The 24342-nt window shown below is 30.9% G+C and overlaps 4 protein-coding genes across 4 annotated transcripts; 1 reads left to right on the forward strand and 3 right to left on the reverse strand.

Annotated features, from left to right (window-relative positions):
• Positions 1 to 2455: 2455 nt before the first annotated feature.
• On the reverse strand, positions 2456 to 3670 carry LOC125868977 (U-box domain-containing protein 26-like). The gene has a single exon (XM_049549532.1). The coding sequence runs from the start codon at positions 3668 to 3670 to the stop codon at positions 2456 to 2458; it is 1215 nt and encodes a 404-aa protein (XP_049405489.1).
• A 4055-nt stretch (positions 3671 to 7725) lies between these two features.
• Positions 7726 to 13631, forward strand: LOC125867095 (SAL1 phosphatase-like). The gene is made up of 8 exons (XM_049547517.1): positions 7726 to 7964; positions 9618 to 9693; positions 9976 to 10049; positions 10835 to 11040; positions 11433 to 11643; positions 11732 to 11830; positions 11950 to 12103; positions 13234 to 13631. Exons 1-8 carry the CDS (start codon positions 7746 to 7748, stop codon positions 13395 to 13397), a joined length of 1203 nt encoding a protein of 400 aa, XP_049403474.1. The 5' UTR covers positions 7726 to 7745; the 3' UTR covers positions 13398 to 13631.
• Positions 13632 to 13718: 87 nt separating this feature from the next.
• Positions 13719 to 18049, reverse strand: LOC125867094 (2-oxoisovalerate dehydrogenase subunit alpha 2, mitochondrial-like). The gene is made up of 9 exons (XM_049547516.1): positions 17696 to 18049; positions 16547 to 16681; positions 16163 to 16345; positions 15278 to 15435; positions 15065 to 15164; positions 14805 to 14916; positions 14574 to 14713; positions 14274 to 14459; positions 13719 to 14087 (listed from the first exon to the last, which is right to left on the reverse strand). The coding sequence occupies exons 1-9, from the start codon at positions 17915 to 17917 to the stop codon at positions 13920 to 13922; spliced, it is 1404 nt and encodes a 467-aa protein (XP_049403473.1). The 5' UTR covers positions 17918 to 18049; the 3' UTR covers positions 13719 to 13919.
• Positions 18050 to 19881: 1832 nt separating this feature from the next.
• LOC125868190 (NAC domain-containing protein 104-like) lies at positions 19882 to 21667 on the reverse strand. The gene is made up of 3 exons (XM_049548816.1): positions 21467 to 21667; positions 20743 to 21002; positions 19882 to 20248 (listed from the first exon to the last, which is right to left on the reverse strand). Exons 1-3 carry the CDS (start codon positions 21630 to 21632, stop codon positions 20096 to 20098), a joined length of 579 nt encoding a protein of 192 aa, XP_049404773.1. The 5' UTR covers positions 21633 to 21667; the 3' UTR covers positions 19882 to 20095.
• Between the last annotated feature and the right edge of the window lie 2675 nt (positions 21668 to 24342).

A 24342-nucleotide genomic window follows, 5' to 3' on the forward strand; every position in this document is an offset into this window, starting at 1 on the left:
CTCAAGATAAAAGAATGATTTTATTTATCAATGTTACTTATGTGATTTAGACTCTTATGAAGTTTGCTTTAAAATAGTTATTACTATATAAACATTGGCCTTTTGTTTTACTTATTTACTATTTTTTAATATTTCAGTATTTTAGACGAAGAAAAATTTCTAAGACGTGTAATAACGCCAATTGAAGTTTGTATTATTTTAATTATTATAATTTATTTAATAGTTAATTTTATGAGATAAATATTTTCATTAATGCAAATATATATTTATATTTGGGTAGGTATTTGTATTTAAATTAAAGTCTTATATATGTCACAAATGTATTATCAACTTAACAAGATCTTCTAACTTCAAAATATATTATTTTAAACTGTTCTGAGTTTTTTTGTTTAAAAAAAAACCCGAAAACAAATGTGAAAATATGTGAATATATAAAATGTAGTTGTTTTCTTCACATATTCATATCATATCAAAACAATTTAACGTGAAATACACATGCAAAACACATTTGGTTAGATGACAAGAAAAATACAAAGCAAATATTGTCTATAAGGTAATACTAGTGAAATAAGACTAATTACGTGATTGAACCTCATCAAATTGAAATAAATATATACATTATTGCATTTAACAAATAAAATTTTTCATTGACCGTCTTCATAGGTTTGCGTAAATAAGATATATATCTTTGATGATCCACATTGAACATTCAAAAAAGAATCTGCAATATTATTTTTTGCTAAGCTTATTATTCAAATCTTCGCTTAAATAAGCAAATACTATTTACTATAACATATATTTTTGGAATTGATAATCACGTGCAACGCACGTGCCAAAAAACTAGTTAAAAAAAAACAGAAGGAGCTACAAAAGGTTATATTTTGTGTTAATAGTGTTATTGATGATATTTTACTAAACATATTTATAATAATTATCAATATTCTATCACTTAATTATGTATGTTGTACTAAAGCTTCTTTAATTACTTCATATATGACAATATATAATTTTAATGGTAGTTTATGTATGATATATATTTTATAATGTGAAAAAAATTTAAACCCTTACATTCAATTATTGAATTGAAAGATACATATAAGAAAAAAAGATGCATTAAAGGATTTAAATCATAGTTATTAACCTTATAATTTTTATTTCTGTGTTTGCCCTTGTTAAGAAGACGTGCCTTTAATCATATAGGCTTAGTTTCATGAATGGTCATTTACTTTAATTTTATTTTACGACAAGTTATTAAACTACTTTTATAACCAAAAAAAAAAAGTAAAAAAATAACCTTTTTTAAAAATGTAATGCATAATTGAATTTTAAAATGTATTATAAATACTTAGTAATTTTGATCCAATAAAGTAAAAATTAAGCAACCATTTTGTGAATTCAACTCTTTGTCTTTCATTATGATGTTGGATTTGGTTTTTTTTCTTCATGATGATCAAAGAAAAGTGACATATTATTTTTGATAAACAAAGCATTGCCCCACTTTTATTTTATTTATACTAATAATACTAATTATTATAAAAATTAAAATAGAAAAACAAATTTCTTAGCACTCATTTTACGTTTGTTGCATAAACTTATCCATTGTTGTAATATTTTGACTAAGGAAATCTCTAAGTAGCAACACTATGATCAATTAATAGAACATTCTTTTCAATTTTGACCCAAAAAAAGATAGAATATTTTTATCTAGAAGGATTCAACATGGTGTGAAATTTTCAAAGATATTTTATGCAAAATGCAGTTTGTTCTCCTTTCATTTTTCTTAGATTGGCATTTAATTTATTGATAAGTAGTAATCAATATGCTAATTATTCAACCAAAAAAAAAAAAATCGAAGCAACTTCATTCAAAGTCTTGAAAAGGTTAAACTAAACATATACTTAATGAACTTAAATTTTAATTTAGTCGCAGCACTCTCTATTATAATAAATATAAAATATATTTAAAAAAGGATTTTTCTCACTCTAAAATATATTCTTAAAATAATTATCATTTTGTATATTAAAGTAAGTCTAAATCTATACACAATAAACATAATGAAATTTTGTCCTAACAGCACATATGTGAACTTGCATATTTATCTTGTGAGTTTTAATTGTACCTATTTTAAAGTTAGTCCCTTAAAATCTTGCATATTTTCTTCCTAAAAAAGATGGCCTTTTCAAATAAGCTAATCTTGGATTTTATGTATTCATTCATCTGGTGCAAAGTTCGTATTATAAACCATACCCTTTTTTCTCTTTTTAGGGATTCTTTGGCCTAAGATTGAATTTAACCACAGAAACATGACAAATGAGAATTCATATAGTCGATCGAGCTCAATCGAAGGCATTATTAAAAAAAAGGTCATTATAAATTTTTAGATAAATTGTAATAACAAGGACAAAGAGCATATCAATTGTAAAATCATGTAATAATGTATGTAAATCTAGAAGACTCATTTTTGGTCCCTATTGCACATGGATCTCAACAACTTGAGTAACATTCTAGCCTTATTTTTGGTCCTTTCACTACATTGGCTTTGAAGTAGTAACAACAACTTAGTCAAAATCCCACAACAAATAGCTTCTTCCCTAGCATTCATGAAATCTTGACACAAAATGATTAAACAATTCATTGCACTTTCACTTGCTTCATTATCTGATGAAACTCTAAATACCATCTTCACAATTTCACTAATACCATTTGGATGATCCAAAACATCCTCTTTTGCACTTTCTACACCTAGCAATGTCTCAATTGTTTTCATTGCCATAACAAGTCCAAACAAGCTTCTATATTCACACTTTGGAGCATTCACAATATATGTTATCAATGCCTTAACTGCATTTTCTTTTGCTATAACTTCACAATTCTGTTCAACAGAAGATAATACTGAGAGAGCCTTGATTGATTCTTCATAACCATCTAGTTTGTTCTCAATAAGATGAACAAGTTCTTGAACAAGAATCTTGGATTTACCCAACATAACTAAAAGTTCCTTTGATTGCAAGGATGATGAAATTGCCACTATGTAATGACACAAGCTTTTCTTGATCATAAAACTCCCTTTCTTGAACAGAATCAAGAAGTTTGTAAACTTTGATTCATCTTGTTTAAGCATGTTGAGTGTTCCCAAGTCACTAAATGGCAACAATTTCAATCCACAAACTAATGCTTTCTCCACAAACATGATATTTCCTTCAAAGTTCAAACTTTCATCAGCATTTTCCAAGGCTAATTCAAGAATCATTTGGAAGAAATCTAGTTGAATCAGGGGACAGTTTTCGAAAGGCAGATCTTTTGATAAAGCAATAACTTTCTCTAATGCTTCAACTTTTGCTTCCAATGTAGACTCCTTTGACTGAAGATTGTGTTTGAGAACAACAAATGAATCATCAACTGTTTGAAAGTAATCAAGATCATAACCATGACTGCAGTTTATTTGAAGCCATCGATCGATCAAATGGCGAAGAGTGGTGTTTGGTACAATAGTAGAGTCATGAAGCTTCTGCATTGTAACAGGACAAGTTGAATTCCCACAAGATAACCATTTTTCAATACTGGACCTATCATATGTTTGGCCTGTGCATAAAGTAACTGGATCTTTAAACAAATCTAAACTTATTGGACATCTAAACAAGATAGGAATTCCAATTTCAGGCTGCTTCATTAGAATCAACTATATACTTATAGGATTCAAGTAAAAATGAAATCTTTAAAGTGGGATTTTAGTTTATCTCCAAAGGGTGTGTGTATACATGACAAGAAAGTTGAAACATTGAGTTTTCACTAATTGAAAGAACAAGCCAAGAAAGATCAAAACTTTTCTTGAACAAGTGAGATTATAAGACCAATCTTCATATATAAACTAGTACAATATGTGATATGTCTAGTCTATTTGTAGATACAAAGGGTGTGTGTAGAAATGATAAAAGAGTTAGAACATGAATTTTCACTAGTTGAAAGGATAAGCTAAGCAAAAAAGATGAAAACTTTTCTTGAACATGTGAGATTAGAAGATGAATCTTCATAAACTAGAACAATATGTGATATGTCTAGTCTATTTGTAGATTCAAAGGGTGTGTGTACAAGTGACAAGAGAGTTGGAACATTGAGTTTTCACTAGTTGAAAGGATAAACTAAGCAAAGAAAGATGAAAACTTTTCTTGAACATGTGAGATTAGAAGATCAATCTATATAAACTAGTAGAATATGTATAGTCTATTTGTAGATTGAAGAAAGTTGAAAATTTTTATAGTGGAAGAGTAGGCCAAAAGATTGTGAGTTTGAAGTGGAACAAAGCACATGAAATGAGGAGTAATAGGCCAAAAGTGAGTGGGAAAAATGATAAGAGAACAAAGAGATACAAAACACAAGAGTTGGCCAAAAAAAGAGTAGGCCTTATCTAAGTAAAATAAAGCAAAATAAAGATTGGTAGATTGCAACTAATAGTATAGAATAATTTTAGTAATAGAGAGTGAGTAGGACCATTTGTTTTGTTTTTTTTTTGATAAATAGATCAACACTACAGTCAAACTGACCCACTCACTCAATCAAAAGTTCATGTCTTTGAACTTTGAATCCCCTCAAATTATACTTGTTTGAATATGAAAGATGTGACACCTCCTTTACCACAAAACAAAAAAGTATTAATTTTTTTTAGATATAAAAAAGAATAAACAAAAGGTATCTCTTTGTCTGCATACTCATGGATTATTATTTAATCATTCAGTATCTAAAGCTTAATTTCATTAACTTAAATTTGTGTGGTATAAATCCACTAGAAAAGAAACACAATTTTCTCTTGAAAGGCTCGTACCATTAAAAATATTCATTCTTATATATCTTTCTTTTCTTCAATTATACTAAACTAATGTATGATCTTATTCATGTAGCTAAAATACTATGTAAATTTATCGACCGCTTACATGAATTTAATTATGTTGTTGTTCTAGAATATTTGGGCAAAAAGAGTATTTGTAGGTGATAGTCCAAGTGTAGTTCTCTTCTTACTAGTTGGGTATAGAAGAACTAAAAAATCTACTATTAATGAATGCAAAAACGTATAAGATTTTAACTTTGACATTCATGTATCAAAATTAAAATTGAATGCATCCATAATTAATTAATAGGAACAAAAAAGAAGTAATTATGTTATGATAAATAACTACCCTATTTCAGTATATTTTTGACTGGCCAAACAAGGCATATTGTTTTTTCCCTTAGTCAAAATGCAACAACTCCAGCTAATATTGTCCCCTTTATTTTTATTTTTGGCATAACATAAAGTGAGTGGAGTACATGATTCTATTAATTAGTCAAATACAAACATGTGCATATCCTATGATCTCATCTCTCAATCTCTTGTTTTTTTAGTTAGGTATATAAACTCCTAATCACATAAACAGATTCATGATTTGGACTTTTAGTAAAGATTTACATTTTTTAATATAAGTTCTTACATGTTTATATTGTAATATAATAATAATATTTTAATTTTAAATAAGTAAGATTAACTATACGAATCTTCACTTTTTCATTTAACATCGCTTCATATCGATCATTATGTAAATAAAATTAAGTTATCTAACAAGTCTAAAACTTATTCTCAACTAGCAAGTTATATCAATTTTTTTCTTCCTTTGTATCTTATCTTTAGTTATATATATACCAAGAATGTGTATGTAGGTACTTCAAACAATTTCATTTTATGTGATTTTAGGTCTATGATCTTCTAATTGTAACCTTTTTATTTATCATAATTTCACACATACGGTTCAATATATTTTTTAAGTCGACACAAAACATATTCAAATCATCTCAAACAATCTTCTCATATTTTATCCTCAGTGTCTGCTACTAGCACTTTCTAGTGTATTATTTTTTTGTCATCCATGTATATACGACCTTAGCTGAAAAGTAACAGTCTATCATCAATATTGGACAACACATATAAAGAAGGGGAAAATAAGAATACGTACAATCATATCATATATATATATATATAAAAGAGAACTCTAGGCCCGCCTACGTGGTGCTATCACAAACTAGGATTCTCTTTTAATTTATTTATTTTCAAAATTAGCCTTTTCTTTCATGAAAAGTTGTGACTTTTATAAAAAAATTGTGACTTTTCTGAAGAGTTGCAACTTTTCATCTTTTATGAAAGATGCGACTTTTTCGAAAAGTTGTGACCTTTCTGATAAGACACAATAAAGATTTGTTCACACTATCCTTTGTTGTCTATAAATAGAGGGATTTCCTTTCATTTTAAAACAACGAAAATTCTGAACCTTTTCTTCTTCTTCTGCACAATTAAATATTCCTGTACTTTGCTCATGTTGAGTGGCTNATATTTCATTTCATTTCATTTTTGGATAAAATATTCTTGACAATGACTTTACCCATTCAAAAATACTTATATTATCAAATATTCAAAAGTAAATTGTTGATGTAGTTCACCACCGTGCGAAGCGCGAACAAATTTACTAAGTATACAATAAAGGCCAAAAAGTCAAATATATAACAGAACTAAGAAAAGAAATGTACTATATTTAACATTTAGAGAAATTTTGTGTGTTTTGAGTACAGCTTTGTCTGCCACTTAAAAAGTTTCAAATTCAACTTATAAAATTAGATAAAGTAAAGTTAATATAGAAAAAAAAAACAGATTGAACTAATAGAACGTTTGGTGATACATAAATAATTAAGTGAAGTGGCACACAAACCTTTTCTTTTTTAATTACTTCGAATATTAATTTTTTTAAAATTAGGATAGAATAATATGATCACAAAGATGCCTAGGGAATTGTAGTGAAAAAAAACAATTTATATTTAGCCCTAAGATCTATGAGATTAATTATGGGACAAGAAATAATATATTTTTGTATAATTTAAGAACTTGATCAGCATAATGTTAGGCTTCAACTTAGGAATTAATAAATATTATTCTTTAATATTTATGTGGGACAGAAAAGCAGGAATAACTCCTTGTTTTACGAGTAAAAGTGTTGTTTTATGACTTATTTGGATTTAAAATTATTTAATTCTACTGATGTAAGAAAAATAGTCAAGGAGTTAGATATTTAGATTCCCTTCCTAATACAACCAAAAATGCTTTTAAATATTAGTAGTAATAATAATAATAATTTTTGTTTGAAATTTATATCAATTTATTTGATTTTGATATAAATTTTACCATTTGGATATAGTTATTTAGGCCCATTTTGGATGCAACAATTAAGGCCTTGTTGTTTCAAAGTTACAAGCCCAAACCCAGCAAGCCCATTCATGCTTCATTTTTTCTTTTATATATGTTTTGGGATAATATATGGTTGAAGTTAAAATAATTTGGATATAACAACAATATATCCGGTATAGTCCCGCAATACTGCAAAGTATGTAAATGATAAAGTGTATGTAGACTTTACTCCTATCTCTCAAAAAAAGATCGATTGTTTTGAAAGACCATCGACTCAAGTAATGTTAAAAAAATTGATTGTTCAATCTATTTTTGCACTTCTTTTTTTTAAGATCCAAAACTCAATTACGAAAAATTCAATAATTTTGAGAGTAAGAATCTTAGAATAATATTAGCACAACTTCTTTGTGCTAATATTTTTTTCATTTTATACAAGAAAAAATAAGTGGAGTTTTGTATGTATTTTTTTTTTTTTTTAATTTCAATAAAATTTGCACATTGGCCAAGGCAAATAACCCACCCCATTTTGCGACCAACTCCAAGAATGGAAATGGCTACTTTCACATTATCATCTAGGACTATAAATTCCTTGACACAAAAAAACCTGCCATTGTTAACAAAAAATACAAAACCCCATTTCCCCTTTTCACTTTGTCTCACTCTAAGAGCATCTAAATCAACCTTAAGAGCTGTTTCAATGTCGTATGATAAAGAACTTGATGCTGCCAAGAATGCTGCTTCTCTTGCTGCTCGCCTTTGTCAAGTAAATCTTTGCTCATTATTTCAGCTTGTTTTTCATGTTTGTGTTTTAATTTGTCTGAATTGTGATTGTGGAATGGAGAAAGATCCTATCTTTCTGATAAGTATGCCCTTTATCTATTAAAAGTGGTGAGTTGTTGTTGATTTTATTGCCCTTGATATGTTAGGGGGCGGGACCAGGTAGGTCCGAGGGGTTTATCTGAATCCCCTTTGGCTGAAAATTACCATGTTTATACATGGTTACGAGTTTTTTTTATATAGTTGATGTTGAGCCCCTTCGGCTTCTTTGAATTTTAAACACCCTCAGTGAAAATCCTGGTTGAGCCACCAGATATGGTAGTATGAAACATGAAATTTTGTAGCTCAAAATATATGTTGGATGGTTGTGTCATGAGATTGTTATCAATATATTATTTGTATCTTAGGTCATTAGTTGCATGCATAAGAGATTGAGAGTTCTGATGATAGAATATATTGGATGAAAAGCATGGTGAGGGTGGTGAACAGGCTTTAGTTTATCTTCAAGAAGGTGAAAGCTTCTTTCTTTTTGTTTTAGGATTGGGAAGAGGTGGGGGAGGGAGGGAGTGGGTGTTTCTAGTACATAAGATTTTGGGGTTTGTCATGTAAAAGTCCAATTGTATCTAATGCTTGAATGGGGAAATACTCCATATGACTATAATAGGAAACTAAACAAGAAGTTTTTTGAAGTTTATAAAATGTCTGACAGAAGTTCTTGCAATGGGAAAGCACTAAACTTGATCTATTTTGTGATCGATGAAGCTATTTAGAAATTAAGTTAGTGATTTTGAGTCTTTTATATTAGATGTTCTGTCTCTTTTTTGTCTCTGCTAGATTCTGCTTCCCAAGCATTAGATTTTGGGATTTGCCTTGTAAAAGTCAGACTAAAATAGGACATTAAAGAAGCAGCCTTGAAATTTATAAACGTCCGATAAAAGTGCTTGCAATGGAAAAGCACTAAACTTGATCTATGTTGAGGTCGACGAGGCTTTTTGGAAATTAACTTAGTGGACTTGGAGTGGTTTACATTAGATTTGCAGTATCTTTTTCGTTCTCTTTTTCTTGAATATCTTTTACAGCAAGGAGATTTTGTATCTGAGATGCTAACATGCTAGAAAAGGGTGGATTCATTCTAATGAAAGGTTCGAAATTTAAATGACTCATTTTCTGGTTGGTTTGGATTAGTTTTAGGAAAGGGAATAGGTCCCAGTGGGAATCCTTCCAACTCATTAGAGTTGAGTAATAAAGATTAATGTATGCCGCAGATGGATCTAGAATGGTTTATTTTGTTTTTTATGTCACATCTCCTGTTCTTCTTACCAACTGTGCATAGAGGAAACAGCCTCTGATATTCACCTTATAGCCCTTTAAGTCTTTGAACTACTACCAGACCATTACCTATCGTGAAACCTTTCTAACTGTACAATTTACTAGCATTTAATGCCTCCAAAATGCTTTCATGCTTTTTGTAATTTCTTTGTGGTGGGGGGAGGACTTGTTCGTGGTGTTCCCTCTTGCACTAGAAACAACATGTCTATTTCATTTGATATTTTGTTTAAACCGGATTGATTTATTTTGGCATATTCAACTTGGCAGTTTCTTTATGTAGTTTAGCTAACATATCTTGTATTTTTTGCAGAAAGTCCAAAAAGCACTGTTGCAAGCAGATGTTCAATCAAAGTCTGACAAATCTCCTGTGACGGTGGCTGATTATGGTATATTAATATAACATGCTTCCATGCTAATGTAAAGATTTCAAAAGAGAGAACAAAGATGTCATGTGCAGGGACCAGTCTATTTCCTTAGACATTTCGTTCCATTCACTCTATATATGTTCCACCTCCTCTCTGTCTCTCTCATGGAGCAAGATGCTTCTCATTTCTGCATTAAAGAAACTGATGTTCTGAAACAAATATACATTTTATGTTTGTTATCATGTTGATGGAGCCTTGCAATTTATTCTCTCCTTTTGAAAATGTCTCACATTTGTTTATCAGGCTCACAAGCCGTGGTTAGCGTTGTTTTGCAGAAAGAGTTGGGTTCTGCTTCATTTTCATTAGTGGCTGAGGAGGTAATGTTTGAACTCTTAGCTGTTTAGTCCATGTTATGCCTACCTTCACTGTTTATTCATTAAGATAGCATTCAAATGAAACCTAGGAAAGAACATTTGTGCATAGGCAAGGTATCATTTTGAAGGAAAAGAAGGCAGAAAATAACAAAAATATGTTAACAATTCTTTCAGCTAATAAAGGGACATATTCTAGATGCCTTTTCTTGGAATTCTTCATAGCGTCTTCATGGTCAGAAATCACACATAGCACCTCAGGAGCTCTACTAGTCCAATTTATTCTGGGCATAACAGCCTCAAACCTAGGTGATGAGTTGATGTATGGAGTTATGCATATTCTTCCCGGGGCACAATACGAGTGAATCAATGCGATAGCCGAAAGATGGTCACAAACCTCAAAGTATTATCTTTTGACATTTTCGTGAAATTAAAGCAATTGAAAGGCTCTCGTCTTTTAACTAATCCTCTCCTCCATTTCCCTTGAAACATAACCAACTAATATGTTTGATTTGGTGAGCTTTTGTACTTCTAAGTTCTAATAGTTGATGATTTCTTAAAGGAAAATCCCAGAGAGCTCATAGCAAAACAAAGTTTACTGGGTTTGATATCTTAGGAAATTCTTGTCGATGTCATTACCAGTCTGCCTCTGTTTTATGTGGTGTTTCCTGTTCTCTTAAATCATTTCTGCTTTACAGTTTGTTATTTATCTCTGCATATTCATTTCCCCATTTCAGTGGAAAATGTATGTTCTTGCATCAAACTAAAGGTCTAAATCTAAGTTTCTCTAGGACTCTGGAGATCTTCGTAATGAAGAGGGAAAAGCAACATTACAGCGTATCATGAAGCTTGTCAATGAAACACTTGCTAGTGATGGAACATATGGTACCGCCCCATTATCTGAAGAAGATGTCCTTGCTGCCATTGATAGTGGTAGATCTGAAGGGGGTCCATCTGGTCAGCACTGGGTGTTGGATCCTATTGATGGTACTAAAGGGTGAGTGGAAATAAGATTTTTCATGTCAGTTTTTGCGAGATATGACTGATTAACCTCATTAAAATTGGTAAATTATCTTAAAACAGGCTGACACCAATGTGAATTAAGTTTGTGGTAGCTCTCTTCTCGCCTCACCCTACCATGATTTCTGTTGCTTGTACAATTGATATTGCCAAGCTATGCTTACACTAACCAGGGAATTTATGCCGTTACTGCTTATTGTCAAACTCAACTAATTACCAGGATGTGCCAACTTTTGGTTGATGTAGAACTCTCTATCTCATGTTTAATTCTTTATTACATCTACATCGTAACTTTTGCTTCTTTGATTTCAGGAAAGTGCTTACAAAACATATTTATGAGTCTCTCAAAAGGTCTTAATCTTTCTCCAGGTTTCTGAGGGGAGACCAATATGCAATTGCATTGGGATTGCTAGATGAAGGGAAGGTGGTTTTGGGCGTTTTAGCCTGTCCAAATCTTCCATTATCTTCTCTTGCCTCCCACAATCTACAGGATGATCAAGACAAAGTTGGTTGCCTTTTTTATGCCCAAGTTGGTTCTGGAACTTATATGCAGTCTCTTGATGGCTCTACACCAATAAAGGTTCATGTTCTGAGTATTTTGTAATTTTCTCTAACAACTTCAATAATTGCATCTCTAATCAGCTGATAGGTTGCTCTACTGCCTTCAGGTGCATGTAACTGATTTAGACAACCCTGAAGAGGCATCTTTTTTTGAATCTTTTGAAGCAGCACATTCTTTGCATGACCTATCTAGTTTGATAGCAAAGGTATCAGTTCTCTTTCAACGTTTCTTTTTTGTATTTTGTTTTCTCTTAATGTGCATAACTTCTCTCATTCCATCTTAATGCATATGCGAGTGAGGTCTCTATTCTTCTTCTATAAACAGAAACTTGGTGTAAAAGCCCCCCCAGTTCGAATAGACAGCCAGGCAAAGTATGGTGCTTTGTCCCGTGGAGATGGAGCAATATATCTGCGGTTTCCTCATAAAGGCTACCGCGAGAAGATATGGGATCATGCGGCGGGATATCTTGTTGTTGCAGGTCCATAATATGATTTCTGCTTTCTAAATTAACATTTCACTTTTGCTTCACTCAGATCAGTATTCATGCTCAGAGAATCTATTCGTTCAACGAAGAGCTGAGCATAAGAAATTTGATTTGCAACTGCTGGTACTTTATGATAACAAGAAGTTATAGTATTAATACCTTCAACTAAAGAAGAGAGAACCTTTAGCTCCAAGAGATGGCAGATTAGAAAAACACATTATTCTAACAGCAATTATATACAATTCACTAGAGGTCCTGCACAACATTACAAGGGTGTCTAGCATATAAACAACTTTCTGCCCCTTGCTTGAGAGATAAGGTTAAGAGTCTCCTTCTCAAAGTTCCAACTCATTGTTCACATGATTGATCAGGTCACCCTTTTAGTGGCAGATCTCATTGTGGTGTAGTTTGAATCCTCTTGCCCACTTTATGGTACTCTACCACTTTCTCCTGCTCTTTTATCAGTTTCCATGCTTTCTCTTGGCCTTGCCTACGAATACCCCGCCACTTGAGGACTCCCTTTTATCCAGCTTCCTCTCGGACTTCATTAAGATAGTTATCAACCCTTGAAAAGTTTATCTCTTAATTCAAGCTTAACTCTCAATAATGTGCAAGTCCATGCCATTGAGCACTGGAAAGCTATGTTTTTTTTTTGTATCTGGGCATAAAAAGTCAGTATCAGCTATATGATTGATATTTCATTTAAAGTTAATGACACAGAGATATCATCCATATCTATCTATCACACCCCTTGGAGATGCTGTACACAGAATTATTAGATGGATGCTCAAAGTCCTTTTAAGCATTTTGCTCACTTGGCAACATTATCTTATTGAGCAAGTTTTTGAACTGCCAAAAATCATATAATTGAGTTTCTTTGAATGTGCTAAATTAGAACATCTTATAAAAATTTGCTGCTCTATATAGGTTAAGTGCATGAGATTTGTTGGTTGGAGACAAGTTTGAATCCAAATATCTGATAGAACTTTTCTACTTTGCATGGACCAAAGTGGTTTTAGTTTTTCTGCTACACGTTGTATTTTAATCATTTCTTGGCCACTTATTTAATGGTTAAGCTAGGATTTCTTTGTTAATCATAAAGAAATTTGTCATCTAATTTGCAGAAGCTGGAGGTGTTGTCTCAGATGCTGCAGGAAACCCTTTGGACTTCTCCAAGGGAAGATACCTTGATTTACACGAAGGCATAATCGTTACCAATCAAAAGCTGATGCCTGCTCTCCTCAAGGCTGTTAAAGAATCTTTGAATGAGAAAGCTTCATCCTTGTGATGATCAAACCAATAACAATAAACTGCAGCTATCTTATTGTAGTTCCCAGAATGGTACTTGCAGCTCCTCATTTTCACCTGTTCTTCTCCTTCTACACATTTCTGATATTACTTTAGCTCTACTTTAGCTCTTTGATTGTCATCTCAACTCAGCTTTGATAAACATTTTGTAGTTCTCTGGTTATGTCAACTCAACTTTTATCAAGCATTATGTAGTTCTCTTGTTATGTTTTTTATGGCGATTCCAGTTTTGTCATTCTAGTATATCAGGATATTGTCCTAATTGCAATGCTGGTTGATGCTGGAACACCATTAATAAACGAATGTCACACATTAAATAGCAAATCAGACTCTTGGGACAAGACTTGTACATATCGAAGACGTTGATAACCAATTAATAATTTCTCTGTGTAATCATTTTCTGAATAAGATTGGTCCCTCTTGAGAGAGATGCAACAACTTTGCTAATTATATTAACTCTTTTGATAATTTGCATTTTCATATCATAGACAAGCAGTTTCAACTAGAGAGGAACATCAGTAGGATAATCCTGTGGATGTTTTCGGATTGTTTCACGAATAGATATTTCTTGTTCTTGGAGGTTGGCTGGAGAAACATCATATACATCTGTAAATACATCCTTAATTGGGGGCTTCTCTTGTTTTTTTGCAACTTGAATGGCTTGCAATACCTGTATCACAACATTGAAAGCAGACTTCAGAAAACCAACAGTGGGAGCCGGCTATATGAAATTGTTACTGGTCCATGTTGCTCCATTTAAGTCCGTCTCAGTCTAACTGTAACTTATCTAATCTAGAAATACTTCGTTAGATTTCTGCTCTAGAAAGCTATTCATGCAACAACGAGCAAACTTTACCTGCTTCCTGATATTGCTGCGAAGTTCGGATTCAACCTGAGAGTTCAACCAGCCTTCTCTTTCAATCCATTTCCCAAATCTGCTTACAGGGTCTCTTTCTCTTCTCCACCATTCAATTTCTTTAGCTGGACGATATTTGGTTGAGTCATCTGAGGTTGAATGATGTCCTGCTCTATAAGTAAGAGCCTGTTGAACATAAAAGAAGCACTTAACAACACTTCCAAAACTAGCTATAACAGAAAAAGACAAGTGATTCTTGCTGTCTACTAAGCCTCAAGTCCAAACAAGTGTACAATTTACCTCAACTAGAATAGGTTTACGTTCATTAACAGCCATTTTTCGTGCCTCTTGGACAGCGGTGAAAACAGCAAGAGCATCGTTACCATCCACACGAATACTACGAATTCCATAGGCCTGTCCTTTGGTAACAACACCATCACCTAAGTAACCATAAATAGAAAACAGTCTTCATCAGTAGCCAACTACATAACAGTAGCAGCAAATAATTGAGCAGCTAAGAGAGGCACCTACTTCGAAACTGGTCACTAACTGGTGTACTTATTGCAAACCCATTGTTCCGGCAGAAAAAGATAACGGGTGCATCTAACACCGCGGCAAAGTTCAGAGCAGCATGAAAATCTCCCTGAAATGAAATCAATGAATTTTACAGGAAGAACAGTAATGAAATCACAACACACCATCTGTGAAAATCTGAGTATGATTGAGGTTTGAGGAACCTAGTTGGATGAATTTTTTAAGTTCATTATCCACAAGTTAGTTGAAACACATACCGTACTAGAGCCTCCATCTCCAAAATATACAATTGTGCATGCGTTTTTCGCGTCCATCTTTAGAGCATAGGCAGCACCAACAGCATGTGGAAGCTGAGTACTGAAGCAAAATAACCACTTCGGTTCATCAATTATTTACATCAAATATTACCTAGGAAAGATGTTTGAAAATATCAAAATTGAAGTATCAGTACAAAAGCATGAGTATCTTACGCTACTGTTGATGCAACAGTAATATAATTGTGCTTATTAGATCCATAATGGATAGGCATCTGCCTGCCTTTTCCATAATCGTTTTTGTTTCCAAACAACTGATTGGCAAATTCTTGAATGGTGAACCCTCTCCATAATAGAACTCCGGACTCCCTATACTGCAACGACAAAAAAAAAGAAAATGACATTACAGGGCAAATCATTGGACAAGTGAATCTCAGCATTTGCTTATCACCGTTAGTCTGAAACTAAAAATCTTAACCAAATACGCCTATGGTGGAGACAGGTGATCTGAGGATAAAGTTACATCTATCCAATCTTTCTAGAATTTGCCTCATAAACTTCCACTAATGTTGGAGAAAGTAAGTTTGAGGATTTATACTAGAAGAAGAAAGCTAGAATATTAATAAAAGGACACACAACACTAGATTCAAATCATTTCAAAGAAACCTAATGGACATGATGCATATCAGATAAAAATGATATGTTCCCTTCCTCTTGAACTGGAAATGGAGAGTACAGTGTATCCAGCCCTATCAGAGCATAGAATATTGGCAGAGATGCAGCCGCTTCGTGACTAGTGTAACTTCTAGAAACAATTCAAATTACCTCCCTACTCACTCGATGGAACTGAAGTAATCAACAAATTTCCTTTAGATAATTCAATAGCTCCTGTTTTAATCAACATTTGGTAACACCTAAAGGCCGAACGCCAATACTCAGCTTCTTTCTGTTTTCACTAAAAGGTATTATTTCGTTGGGAAGAAGGTCGGTTTGGAAGGTGTATTGTAGATCTTCATATATTTCCTATCCAAATTTTTGCATCTTTAGTTCAACAAAATGTGACTTTCACAGATTAGAAGGGAGTTTATGTGCACGACTAACCTGTGGAAAGATGAAATCGTCTGTCTTAAGTGCAGCAGCTGATGCAATGTTGATAGCTTCTTCTCCAACTGTGGTAAGATAGAAAGATATTCGTCCTTGTCTTTGTGCTTCATAAAAGATTGTATCCATTGTTTGAAGTGTGACCATATCAGTATATATTTTCAATGCAACTTCCTTTTCAATCTGACCAAGATGAATACCCAATAAAAATTCATCTGTTGAATCTTGATGCAAAGTTTAAGCTGCTTAAATGTCTATTAGATTAAAGGGGTAGCCCAGTGCACGTTAAATATGGGTTCTAGGAAGGGACGCACCCAAGAGGGCAGCGATGTAGACAACCTATCCTGATACAAGCATCAACAACAAAATGTATATTTGGATTACCTGTGCAAAATCGCTAGTGATTGGGTAACCATCGTCGTCAAGGACCCGGTAACAGTGTACTCTCTCTTCCCTTGTTTCAGGAATAAAGTTCAAATGTGAGGTGAATTTGACCTCACCTCCAGGGAAATCGAGGACCTAACATCAAGAGGAAAGTTTATGATCATGCATACTCAAAGCAGAATATATGCTAAAACTTACAAAATAACTGGTAAAGATCCTATTTTTTTCCTGCAAGTATACCTGTTAACACCTATAGAGGACTCATATACATGTGAGATTTATTTGCCCCAGAACCACAAGGTCATAGGTTCAAATACTAGCAGAGGTAAAAACATTAGGTGATTTTTTCCCATTTGTTCAAGCCCCAGTGGACAGAGTTATCCAATACTTGCACTAGTGGGAGATAGTAGGTAACTCGTAAAATTAGCCGAAGTGCGTCCAAACTGGCCCTGACATCATGTATTTTTTTGTTTCTATAAAAGGAGCTAAATGTGAAGGGACACACTTCTAATACATTTCTGAAAGTGGATAATATAAACTTTTATCATTCAGACAGACATTTTCTCAACACTTTTTTTCCATTTCTTGAGGTTAGCTGCAACAGTTATCCAAAAAAACCTTCTCAGATGGAAAAAATCTTCCAAAACAGAGTTTCTTTTTCAAAAGAAGCCAATACAGCTAGCACTATAACAAACCTTATACTGTTACTATTATTAGAAACAAAAGATTTGAGTGTTACAACTTAAACTGAACCTCTAGCAGCAACAGTTTTCAGTTAGATATACATACTCCCACCACATCCACATACAAAAAGCTAATAACAAACAAGTACTTAATTAAGTAATAATAAGTGTGTTTTCTCTAACATAGTCACACAATTGACCACCTTTTATTCTACGTAGCTACGCCACTATACAATTTAACATGGTATTAGAGCAGATAAAGTTCGCGACTTTGAGTCTAAACCATCACTTATTATTACCAAAAAGTGTGCACATGAAGGGCATGTTGAAGACAACAACTAAGTAAATAATCATGCTTTTAGAACAGAGAATAGTCCAAACATTATAAATCAAAGCTGAAAAAAAAAGAAGGAAACTTTAAGCAAGTAAGATATACACATTAGTAAAAACAGAATAAAACCCAAACCTGGGAATCATTATGAATACTGTGCATGGGATTTAACTGTGTTTGAGCTTTGGTTGATTCAAAACGAAAAGAGGCAAAATGGGGTTGATTTAACCCAAGAATTCGAAATGGGGTTCTCAGATTTGGTGATATAAGTGTATGATGATGATAAACAGAAGATAAAAATCCAATCTTGGGTTTCAAACAGATCAATTTTCTTGATTTTGACAACAACAGAGACATTGTGCCACTTTTTTATTTTTTATTTTTTATGTATGTATGATTAAAAAAAAGGGAATTTTTTTTGATGGATTTTTGGAAGAGATGAAAATGTCAAGAGAGTGGTTTTAGCGTATGAAAAGCAAAGAGCTCCATATATTTGCTTAAAAATAGGATATGATCTTCCATAATATGACAAAATTATTATTCATCTTATTCCACTTTGACACCTTACAAGTTTGAAACAAATTACACTTTCCCTCCTCAACTAATTCTTATCATCATATATAACCGTGAAGTTAGGAGCGGAGCTACAAGTCTGCTTACGAGTTCAGTAGAAAATAGATACTACATCCATTTCAATTAATTTTAAAAACAATGTCTTTTTTTTCTTTAACTCTTTATTTTAAACTTTCTACCTGACATCAATGAATTGTGACTTAACTCATGTGTCTAAGAAATATTCGAGTACGAATAGGTTGATTAACATTGTACAAACAAAAAATGGCAAAAAAGAAAGTATTCACTTCTCTTTTCTATCATATATCTATAATATTTTTTTCCTGATTGTGGTCAATGAGAATTTATAATCGAGGTCCGACAAATTGGAAAAATTGTTATTGCTATCAATACCATGCATATTAAACCAAAAGCAACTGAACTCATGAGCCAAATGAGAGTCAGACATTGTATTATGTTTATGGAGCAATTAGACAGAAACACTCAACTACGACATAATTACATACTACAAGACTAGAAAAGTGAAGTAATTAAATATTTATAGTACTTATTAGTTGGAAGGATAATTAATGGATTTAAGGTCTTTACATTGAAACAAATCATGATTGGGTCATGTTTATGTTAAAGTATTATCTTATAGGAGTTAAGTATCAATGTAAATATTACAAGAGGGATAAAGGAATCATAATTCATTTGTTTAGGGAGCAAAATGAAATTAAACTTATTATAATGGACATATTATTTTACTATAATAGTCATTAATTTCCACATGGATAAGAAGTAGATCGTAGCAATTACTTGTTTCCTGCGTTGTGCCCCTCCATTTTGCTTCAAATATAGTCAACGGTAAAAAATAAATACAAATTTCATTTTATTTTTTTTAAATAAAATTTTGATATGCTATAAATTCATAAGATTTTAATAAGAGGTGGAACAACATATTTAAGTTATATACCTGAACATTATATAATTTTTTTTTTATTGTATCAATGTAATATATATATAACTTGTTGCTATTGGTTAGCACGTAAGTATTTTTATTTTTAATTTTTTATCCGTCATTAAGGAAAGCACTTCCTATCGGGACTTGAATTCGAGACCTTCTGATTAAGGTAGAAGCAGCTTCATTCACTGTACCAATCGTTTGGTGGTTAGGGTAGGTAAGTACTATTTTTACTTAATGGCCAATTAATATGTTTAAATTGTCAAATTTAGAAAGATAACTAGAATCAATAAAGACATTTTGATTTTGATACTCGTGTACACGACAGGACACTCAGATTAATTAATTACAAAAATATAATTAAATTTAGTAAATCTCAATAGGAATTGATAATTAGATCGTTGGATGATTTTTTTTTATGTATATAAAATTAATTATTTTATTATTATAGTCACAACTCACAAGAAATACAGATGTCCATGTGAACACTTTTTTTTTATTTCCATCCAATATGGTGAAATTTAAAATTTACTAAATCTGAAATTAAAAGAAGTTCATTAACCATTTTCCCACGTATCTAGAGTTATTTTTTTTATCGTCTGATATTGAAAATTTACTGATCCGATTAAAGAAAATACATTCTTTATAACATATTCTAATTGATTTTCATATATTCAAAATCAATGTATATACACATATACGTATATAATTTTATATGAGAGACTGATCACACTATGGTATTGCATAAATATACATACAAATATATGTGTACTCAAAAGTATACTTATATGAAAGACCATATATATGTTAAAATCATTACATTACTATTAATTTTATATCTACACATATTTACTTTAAAGTGTATTTATATGAGAGATCTCTCATATATATGATATAGTCACACCATAAAATTAATATATTATAATTGGCTTCTAATAAATCTTTGTGGTTCGATTCTTTTCAAAACGTATAACAAAAATTTAGTATATCAAACTGACTGTTTTTTTTTTAGCTTCTAATTAGTATGGAAAACTTATTTCCTCTTGTTCTTGATCATCATCCAATGATAAAAAAACTTCATCCAAAGCTGAGAGCTCAATTTCATCATTATCATCACAAGTTATCCCTTCAGAATTGTTCTTTGATTCATGTACTCTACATACAACCCATTCCTGAAAATTATAAAAAAAAAAATTGAAAATAAATATAAAATAATTAAGAATTTCAAAAGAGGTGGTTTTATAATATGCTATATACAAGTAAAAGTGTTTATTTTCATTTCAAATTTAAGATTAATGAGCTAATTAAGGGAAATTTTGATTATTAAATTTTTTGAAACATAAGTAACTTCCAATTATTCAACATTTGATATGAAATTTCAAATAATTTTTACGATCCCAAAATTATATAGGAATATGAACATGTAACCGACAAATATAATAATACTGATAATGTAAAACTTTTTTTTACAATGTCTAAATAAAAAAATAAATTACGATCTATATGTTGTTCTGATTCTTCAAAAGTATTGTTGTCATATTTGTGTCAGATTCAACATACACGGAAAGAGATTTTTGAAGAATCTGAACGACATAGATAGATAATTTGAAATTTGAATTAAATAAATCCTATAAGATAAGAATGAATTAAAGTAATATTTCCTTACCAATAGCTTCTCATTTTCTCTCTTGAGGTGAAATTCTTCCATAATCCAATTGGTTTGTACTTGTTCATGAATATTAGTAGTAATATAGTACACAAAGTACTTCTTTATTCCTATTATTTTTTCTTTTTCACCACAATTTTTAAGTATAATTGGCTCATTCATATTTAATTCCTTCCAATATCCTCTTCCTGTAGCTCGATTATTATTTTCCTTCACTTGGCTGAAAAAATACCATTGATTTTTGCTCCACAAAGCCCTTTCTATTAATCAACCAAACATACAAAAATAATATTAGAAAACTTGGCATAATATATAGTCCGATAAGAAATAATTAACTCAATTTTATCGTATATACTGTCCTTAAGAAATTTAAATCTCTCACTTCGTTAACGCTGTTGGAATTGACAAAACAACGAAATTCAAATTTCAACAATAAATTCGAACTTACCACAAGAATATATACATATATTAAGTATAACTTAAGTGGGGTGAATCAATTTTTATTTTTTATAGTACTATTGATAAGAACAATTTTTAATTTTGTCATTAAATAGATTGTTGGACTAAGCTCTCGCTAAGCGCAATTTGAAAAAGAGCTAAACCACATGGTCTAGTGTACTCAACCTTAACTTGCATTTCTGCAAGAGATTATTTACACAGATTGAAACAACGACTCTATTAATCACTTGACAATAACTTTATCAGTTACTCGAAAAACACATACCATTGAGTTGGGAAGGATCAGAAGAAGAAAAATGGAGATGAGGAATATTGAAGGATAAATTTGCAGCTATTTTGCTTTTGAGATAATACAAAACAAGCTCTTCATCAGTTGGATCAAAACTAAATCCTGGAGGAAGATCACCAACCCTTTGATCATCCATCATCATTAATTATCCAAATTAAATATGATCAACTATATTATATAATATAGCTTCCTCTTCTTCTTATGGATAACAACTAGGTTGTCTTGTAATTAGGGTTAGTTTGGGAGTAATAATTTGATGATACATATAATTAAAGAAGAGTTGACAAATGCTGTTCTTTTTTCTTTATATAGATGAAAAAAATAGTATACTAGTAACATAAACCCCACACTACTCAAACTCTATCTCTATCCTCTACTTATATATATCGTCAGTCAGTGTAAAAATTTATTTATATTTATGTTTAAATAGTCATGAAATTTGTAATTTTAAAAATAAGATGATGATATACTACGATAAGTAAATATGATGTGATGGTGTAAGAAATTTTTTAAACTGATAAATTATATAACTTAAATTCTTTTTAATTATAGATATATATATTTTGTGTTTTAATTTTCTTTGAAAATTTAAGAATAATATACGTAATGGACTATGAAATTAAATGGTGTTGATTAGAAATGAAGAGTGTGTGCGCTAATTAATTAATATTAAGTATTAGAGAAAACACGTTTAAGTTTTCAAAGGCTGCTCTGCTAATTAATTATTATTAGAGAAATTTAGTCATAAGACAGTGTATAATAGACTTTCATAGTCTAGACCTTCCTCAAATCTGTATATAGCGACAACTTAATGCATCGAACTGTTAAAGAAATTTAGTCATCGTGATTAGAGATAATGGATAACAAAATTTGGAAATCATGGAGCTCGAAGGATCAGAGATAATTAATTAATAGTAATGATTTAATTATTACTAAATATATTTTTAGAGGTAATTAATATTTTTTGTAAATGTTTCTATAACATATAACGACATTGAATCTAATAACAATTAATTAATGTCGATAAAGACTTTATCATTCTTTATTAATATGCATATTTTTTACTGCTAAAAGTTATTTTTGTTGTAATATCATATGTGAAGCTAGAGAGCAAAAATAGTTCATCCAAACTTTCTTCTCATAAAATTATATCATTTCGTTAACTTTTTTAGATATTTATTTTTTTATATTTTGAATCACTCGATAAAATGTTGAGGCTCACCTACTCATAAAAGGTTTATGGTATACGTGTCGATTAAAAATGAAAAAAATGGGGGATGAATAACGTTTCTTAATAGTTTACACGCGGCTAGTAATCTTTATATTTTGCAAAAAGTAGATATATTTTTTTAACTTTAATTTGAAGTAACTTCAACTTACAAATTAATTAAACATCTTTATATTGTTATTTTTTTCGTTTAATTCTCTTTTAAAAAGGACTTTTAAAAGAGTGAATTCTATTAGGATAAGTATCGTACGTTGAGTAGCTTAATTAGTGGAATTAACGAAAGTGAGTGGATGATGATGAAATGTGCACAAAAGTAGAAACTTACATTTTACGTGTGCAAATATAAATATATACACGTAATTAAAAAATGTAGTTTGAAAAGGAAAGCATGAAATTGTGTTATGATAATAAGTTTTTTATTTTATTTTATTGTATTTTCAATTTTTGGAATAGTCTAGGAGTCCTTTTAAGGGGGAACATCAATCATCATCAAAATTGAAAGCAACATGAACTTCTCAAATTAATTTTTTTTTTTTTTTGAATATATTAGAGATAAAGTAATTAAGAAATGAAATATTTAACTAGTTCATTACCAAGATTCATAGGCTTATTTGGAGATTAATTGTGTGTATCATTCGAATATGAATTAGCAACCAAAGCCCACATATCGACTTCTTCTTTGTGTACATCTTTTAGCTCTATATACATATATGTCTTGCTCTGATTAAAACTCATAATAATGATTGAAAATTAAAGTTTGATGTGTATATATGTGTGTGTTTCTCAAAAGAATACCAAAGTTTAAGACAGCAAAGCATGCACATTTTATTCACTTTTTAAACTTTTAATTTGGAAAAGATAGATGTGAATTCCTGTAAACTACTCTATTAACTTACACTTGTCAATTTTACATCGCAAACAGCAAAGCATGCACATTTTATTTCACTTTTTAAACTTTTAATATAATTTGGAAAAGATAGATGTGAATTCCTGTAAACTACTCTATTAACTTACACTTGTCAATTTTACATCGCAAAATAAGTGCGATTCATGTGAAACTGTATTTTCAAAGTTAAATTAGATTTTATTAATTCGATATTTTAAATTTAAAGTTTTAAATATTTAAAAATTATATAATAAGTATTATAAATTACAACTTTTGCATATCAATATAATGAAAAAATATATATTATAAAATGTTAGTCAAGATTCATATTGTTTGACTACAAAAAAAGAAATCATGATAACTAAAAAGGAACGAAGGAGTAATTTTTATTTCTATCGTTTGAACAAGTAAAAAAGCCATTAATTCCTTAATGAATGGGGTAAAATTAGGAGCTACCATTAATCATCTTGACTTTTTGTACAACCATATGTGATACACACACATTAATTAATCCATAAAAAACAGTTTGATTTTGATTATTTTCTAAGCATGGATTAATTAATTTTGACTGAGTTAATTTAAGTTTTTAAGCTTAGCTTGAAATAATAAATACTCCCTCTGTTCCTAATTATTTGTCCACTTTTGAATTGACACACCTATTAAGAAATCAATTAATGATATAGTGAGTTTACCATTTTACCCCTATTAATTATGAAGTGGATGAAAAATTATGCATTT

Source organism: Solanum stenotomum, chromosome 6 (assembly GCF_019186545.1).
Source record: "Solanum stenotomum isolate F172 chromosome 6, ASM1918654v1, whole genome shotgun sequence".
NCBI classification, from domain to species: domain Eukaryota; kingdom Viridiplantae; phylum Streptophyta; class Magnoliopsida; order Solanales; family Solanaceae; genus Solanum; species Solanum stenotomum.

What these genes read in the sequence shown, in the direction of transcription:
- LOC125868977 (XM_049549532.1), bottom strand. Translation starts at nt 3,670, where the DNA reads ATGAAGCAGCCTGAAATTGGAATTCCTATCTTGTTTAGATGTCCAATA.
- LOC125867095 (XM_049547517.1), top strand. Translation starts at nt 7,746, where the DNA reads ATGGAAATGGCTACTTTCACATTATCATCTAGGACTATAAATTCCTTG. An exon ending in TTTCATTAGTGGCTGAGGAG is followed by an intron (nt 10,050 to 10,834) that starts GTAATGTTTGAA and finishes AAGTTTCTCTAG; the next exon opens with GACTCTGGAGATCTTCGTAA. An exon ending in GGGATATCTTGTTGTTGCAG is followed by an intron (nt 12,104 to 13,233) that starts GTCCATAATATG and finishes TCTAATTTGCAG; the next exon opens with AAGCTGGAGGTGTTGTCTCA.
- LOC125867094 (XM_049547516.1), bottom strand. Translation starts at nt 17,917, where the DNA reads ATGTCTCTGTTGTTGTCAAAATCAAGAAAATTGATCTGTTTGAAACCC. An exon ending in ACTGTTGCATCAACAGTAGC is followed by an intron (nt 15,165 to 15,277) that starts GTAAGATACTCA and finishes ATTTTGCTTCAG; the next exon opens with TACTCAGCTTCCACATGCTG. An exon ending in GTAAACCTATTCTAGTTGAG is followed by an intron (nt 14,460 to 14,573) that starts GTAAATTGTACA and finishes TATGTTCAACAG; the next exon opens with GCTCTTACTTATAGAGCAGG.
- LOC125868190 (XM_049548816.1), bottom strand. Translation starts at nt 21,632, where the DNA reads ATGATGATGGATGATCAAAGGGTTGGTGATCTTCCTCCAGGATTTAGT. An exon ending in TGATCCTTCCCAACTCAATG is followed by an intron (nt 21,003 to 21,466) that starts GTATGTGTTTTT and finishes GTTGATTAATAG; the next exon opens with AAAGGGCTTTGTGGAGCAAA. An exon ending in GAGAAAATGAGAAGCTATTG is followed by an intron (nt 20,249 to 20,742) that starts GTAAGGAAATAT and finishes TATAATTTTCAG; the next exon opens with GAATGGGTTGTATGTAGAGT.